This window comes from Lycium barbarum, chromosome 5, assembly GCF_019175385.1.
Source record: "Lycium barbarum isolate Lr01 chromosome 5, ASM1917538v2, whole genome shotgun sequence".
Taxonomy (NCBI): Eukaryota; Viridiplantae; Streptophyta; class Magnoliopsida; order Solanales; family Solanaceae; genus Lycium; species Lycium barbarum.
The window spans coordinates 9,235,874-9,241,087 of record NC_083341.1 but is presented as its reverse complement, the minus strand read 5'-3'; the positions used below and the strand labels follow the sequence as shown (position 1 = coordinate 9,241,087).

At 33.3% G+C, this 5,214-nt stretch overlaps 1 protein-coding gene across 2 annotated transcripts; it reads right to left on the bottom strand.

Annotated features, from left to right (window-relative positions):
• Positions 1-1,722: 1,722 nt before the first annotated feature.
• LOC132640373 (gibberellin 3-beta-dioxygenase 1-like) lies at positions 1,723-4,084 on the bottom strand. 2 transcript variants are annotated; one of them, XM_060356951.1, is made up of 2 exons: positions 3,554-4,084; positions 1,723-2,510 (listed from the first exon to the last, which is right to left on the bottom strand). In XM_060356951.1, exons 1-2 carry the CDS (start codon positions 4,030-4,032, stop codon positions 1,946-1,948), a joined length of 1,044 nt encoding a protein of 347 aa, XP_060212934.1. In that variant the 5' UTR covers positions 4,033-4,084; the 3' UTR covers positions 1,723-1,945. The 2 variants fall into 2 exon arrangements, with proteins under 2 accessions (XP_060212934.1, XP_060212935.1); XM_060356952.1 differs by having other exon boundaries at positions 1,723-2,507; positions 3,554-4,082.
• Between the last annotated feature and the right edge of the window lie 1,130 nt (positions 4,085-5,214).

Sequence of the window (5,214 nt, the reverse complement as noted above, 5' to 3'; positions counted from 1 at the left end):
TGTAAAAACCATCAAGCAAAACAATTCAAGTTCTCTCTAATAAAAAGCTTCCTTCTAGTAAGTTTCTCTTGTCTTTCTCAATTACTATTCCCTTAGCGATCTTGAGTGTAGTAATCTAGGCTGACTTGGCATAGCAAGATCGTGAGCAAGTTATGCAAGATCGTGAGCGAGTTGTCAAGTGTCGCACATGCGCTTAGTTGAAGACTAAGGACGTGACACTTAGCCGATGCGAAAGAACACTTCTTTTTCTTGAAATGAAAGGAGCAAAGGACAAACAAATTAACATTATTGTTTAAAAAATATTTTTTTGTCTGGAGTGGACGAGTGGTAAAGGGGACGGATTTGGAAGCTTTATCAGTTTTGGAGCTATGGACCGCTAATACTACTCCCTTTATCCCAGTTTATGTGGCACTTTTCGCTTTCGAAATTTAAATTGCATGAATTTTGATTAATATTTTAAGATGTATTTTTTTTATCAAATTGATATGAGAAAAGTTGCAACTTATAGTACTTTTCATGTAGTTTTCAAATATATAAATTTTAATATTAAAATATTAAGTTAATCTAATTCAATTTATTTTCAAAGTTTAGTTAAATTTATTCTAAAAAAATAAAAAGTGTCATATAAATTAGGACGGAGGGAGCAGATTTTTTTTGTCACATCCATCAACTCTTCAATTTCTTTGTTCTTTCCGTAATTGACAAAATTTCATAGTGTGCTGCATTATTCCTCATATGATATGAAACTAGACAGATACCTACGACTAGGTTAGAAGTGATATATTTTGGACTTATGAGACGTGATTCGACAAGAGCTATTCAATTAAATTACGCAATTCCAGAGCATCTTTGTCTTTTCTCCAATGTTGCTCCAAAAGATAGATATGCCAAGATGGAAATGAGTAAATTTTTAAATTTATCTTATTGAGGTTATTTTTCTTTATTTTGTAATAATAAATCACTAAACTATTTTTGTTTCTCTAAAAGCGAAATGCTGAAAATTTTGTCAATTAGATGGAAAATTAATTGTAGCAAACAGGGAGAGGATAAGAAGGAAATTTAACCACTTGTTTTGAAGGATAAAGTCTTGGTTCAAATGATACTTTTTTTTATTGTTACCTTTATAGAGAATCTTATTCTAGAAACATAATTTGCTAATCTTATAAATATATATAGATAATGCACATATGTTTCAGCATAGATATAGATATTATGGCGAGGATCGGGTCCAGAATTTGATGCGTGTGGGTTCCGACCCTTCAAATTAAAAATATAAAAAGACAAAAACATAAAGACCTACAGATGATTCGAACCCTTGGCCAAAAGAGGCAAAGCTTTAAGAGTTCCTTTTGTGCCACTAAACCAACAACACACTTTGTTAGTTGGTTTTCAAGTCGTATTTGTTATATATTTACTGAATTTTTCAATACAAATACGGAATCCGCATAAATACATGGGGATTCCCCAGAATCCCCATATAATATGCTAAACCCGCCCCTGGCGAGGATCTACAGTGTTAGTTACGATTTACGAGAACTTAGTATAGCTTTTGTTTTATATATCTATTATAGGAAACTTACTAAATATGTATATATATTTGAATGAAAATCCAACTATTATTGTAAACTAGAGTATCAAGTTGAGATCATTGTAGGAATCCATAAACATCAAATTCAAAGGATTAAAAAATTAATTAACCTAAACAATTTCCCACCCAATCACTTAAACTAATAGTAGTCGGCATATGTATATTATGTATATAATTCATGTATAATATGTGTATAACTGTGTATAATCTATGTATACCAGCTAAGAAAAGTAAACAATCAATCTGTCCGGCTACTTGAGTAAAGATCCCCGCTGGATTTGATTTTAGTACACTTAAATTATAAATTACAAACAAGTTTCCAGGATATGTAACTACATCAAGACATATTTTTCTTGATCAAAATCTAATCAAAGAGAAGGCCTTCTCAAGATGCTTAGCCTTGAGGCTAATATACTCTTTCACTGTCAACGATCTATATCTTGGAATAACACCACCAATAGTATCCTTAGAAGAAATCAATGGAACAACTAGAGAATCAGCTGGAGGCCCATAAAAATATGCCAAAGAAACCCTATGCTTAGTCTGATTGACAAGAACACGATGATAAACTGTTGGGAATTCACCATTAGAGAGTATATGCAGAAGATCACCTACGTTAACGATGAGGGCATTATCGGAAACCGGAGAAATTGAGGTCCATCCATGGCCTTGTTTCAAGAATTGAAGACCATTTGTGTTACTGGTTTGATGGAGGATTGTGAGGAATAATGAATCTGTATGAGGAGCTAACCCTATTGCATGGTTAGGGTTAGGGCAACATGGATATGAATTTAATTGCAAGGCTCCTATTAATTCAGAATTTAAATCTTCTTGAGATGCTTCTAAGTATTTTAAGATAAGCAGCCAGAGTTGGTATGCTAGAGCCTTCATCTCCTTTTGATAATTTTCCATCATATCACTGCTACGACAAAAATAAATAAATAAATAAATAAATAAATAAAAAACCATAATGTTAGTATTGAGTACTGTTGAGAATATATAATATATATAACTGAATAAATAAATGTATGCTCTCTCTAACAACTTAAGTTTTTAGATGAGATGGTAACAAATTTCGACATGATATCAGAACAAAAGTCTAGTATTCGAGTCTCACCGATGCTCATTATCAAAAAGAATTTACAATTTATGCTCTCCCTTTTGATAAAATAGTTACACACTTCAACATTAAGTAGTAGCAAATTAAACAGCAACGATGGAGAAAGAAATTCTGGTAAGGTGATTCTAAAAGAATACATGAATGTCACACCTTAGATTTGAACTTGTATTTCTCTAATGTAAAAGATATTCAAAAATCTTTTAATAGCATAATTTTTCGACAAATGAGAATCAAATCCCTTCGCTTCCCTTCCCTGCATGCCTTCTAATTATATAGAAGCTTGCGGATGTTGTATTATATAAAACTATTCACAAAATGGTGATAAATAGTTTTAAGATGTTTTAAATTAAACTAAAAGGGGTCGTGTGGTTGGGAAACAAGTTATCCCAGTATTACTTATTCTGGGATTAGTTATTCCACCATCCCACAGATATAAAATAACACTACAATCCGGGATAACTAATCTCGGGATTAGTTATACCGCGATTTGTTTCCAACCAAAGGTGAAATAAACTCACCTCAAATTTACTCCCGGAACTATTTATCGCTTATCCCTTGTATCAAACAAGCCCAAAGAGTGTTATAAAGATCGTGGATTGATGAGTAGCTTTTTTTAATGGAGGTAGAGGATGATAATGTATTATTATCTAGGAGCGTCCTACATTAAGTTAAAAAACTATAAACATCTAAAGAGAGACACCAATCATGATAATTGGCCCGGCTAAAATATTCTTTTTATTTGTAGGCTAAATCCAATCTTTTGTTAAAATTGAAAAATATATTTCTGCATACCAAACACACCCTTAATATACGTTCACATGAGATCAATTCATGCATGGACTCACCAAAAATATTGATAGTCATGGGGCCAAAGTTCCCTAGCATGATCAAGTGGAGATCCCATAATGGTGAACCCTTCATGCCACATAAACTTCGAGAAAAACGGCGTAATCCGAGCGGCGCCATAGCCGGTGGTGCCACCAGCCGATCTTAAGACCCTCACCTTGTGTTCTGCTGGCAAGGCGAATAATCGCCTTGCCTGAGATTCAACTTCATCAAGAAGTTTTGAACTAACTCCATGGTTAACAACTTGAAATACTCCCCATGTTTTGCATGCATGGCCTATAAGTTCCACAACATTGGGGGCCAAAAGATCAATTATTGGAACATTAGGGGTTTTTTCATCAACATTTGATGGGAAATTATTGATTTTAGGCCATAGATGAGAGTCTGGAACTTTTTGAACTGAATGAAAATCTATGGGGAGAATGTGTTGAAGTTTAACAGGGTTTTCTTTGTACGCTTCTTGAAGAGTAGTAGTCATTATTTTGGACTTTAATTTGGAGGAGGGAATTATTAGTTACATGGTTTTTTCGGGATTGTTCCTTGGAATATATAGGGATGACAATATGCTCTTCTACACGTGGATTTGAGTGGTCTTTTGGAATTTGTGTTGTCTTTAAGTGGGTTCGGAATTTTGTCACCTATTTTGGAACTATTAAGATGTGGGGTATAAATCCACTGTCCAATTAGTAATTTTCTTTTTTGGATAAACAAAAACAGCAATCGTACTTTTGATGATTTTAGCTTATTATAATATAAAGTTGATCAAGATTCTTAAAATATGTCGACAAGTGTTTCACCCCTCTAAATATGTTTGAAGAGGACAAAAGTTAATAATTGAAACAAGACTTTTGCGGAGCTAGGGGCTGAAGGGTCCATTTGAATTTCCTCCGTTAAAAAATTGCATTATATATATAAATATTGTTGTTGATGTATAAATAAAATCCATATTGATAATTGAAAAAACAAATACGTTACTTATAAGGTGTTAACTTATATCACATCATGTTAAGGGTATCTTTAGACTGTTTTAGCCCAAGAATTAATACTCAGAGTCAATGATTTGGTGAAACATTTTTTTTGCGTGGATTGTCCTTCAAAGGCGTTGGTCTATAATTTTTGGCCCTCGCTTAAAAAAGTAGCCGAAAATACCCAGAAATTCTAGGTTCGAACCCCCGCTCAGTAAAAAAAAAAAAATCCAAGGCAAGGCTTTCGCGAAACCTCGGCCTTAAGGCCTAACATTTACCCAAAATTAGGCATTAAGGCAGAGGTTTGCCTTAAGGCATAATTTTGGGCTTGCCTTAAGGCCTAACTTTTGCCCGAATTGGCCTAATTTTACTACGAAACTCTGCCTTGTGATTTTTTTATTTTTTTTCACTTAGCAGGGGTTCGAACCCAGAATCTCGAGATATTAGACGAAGGAAAAAAAATTAAAGACCAGCAATTTGAGTTAGCTCGACATATCAAGGTCAAAATTTTATATATATCCTTGATATCTTCATGTGTTTATTAGCTTATATTTTGAATCTCCTTAGTAATTTTTTTTAATTCTGACACTTTATTTTATTTATTAGGGTGTCTGTAGGATTTTTGTTTGGTCTTACAAATTAAACATGGATAGTTTTGTTTGATCAGTACCAAGGGCAAGAAAATTTGGTCTTGT

What these genes read in the sequence shown, in the direction of transcription:
- LOC132640373 (XM_060356951.1), bottom strand. Translation starts at nt 4,032, where the DNA reads ATGACTACTACTCTTCAAGAAGCGTACAAAGAAAACCCTGTTAAACTT. An exon ending in CATGACTATCAATATTTTTG is followed by an intron (nt 2,511 to 3,553) that starts GTGAGTCCATGC and finishes TTTTTGTCGTAG; the next exon opens with CAGTGATATGATGGAAAATT.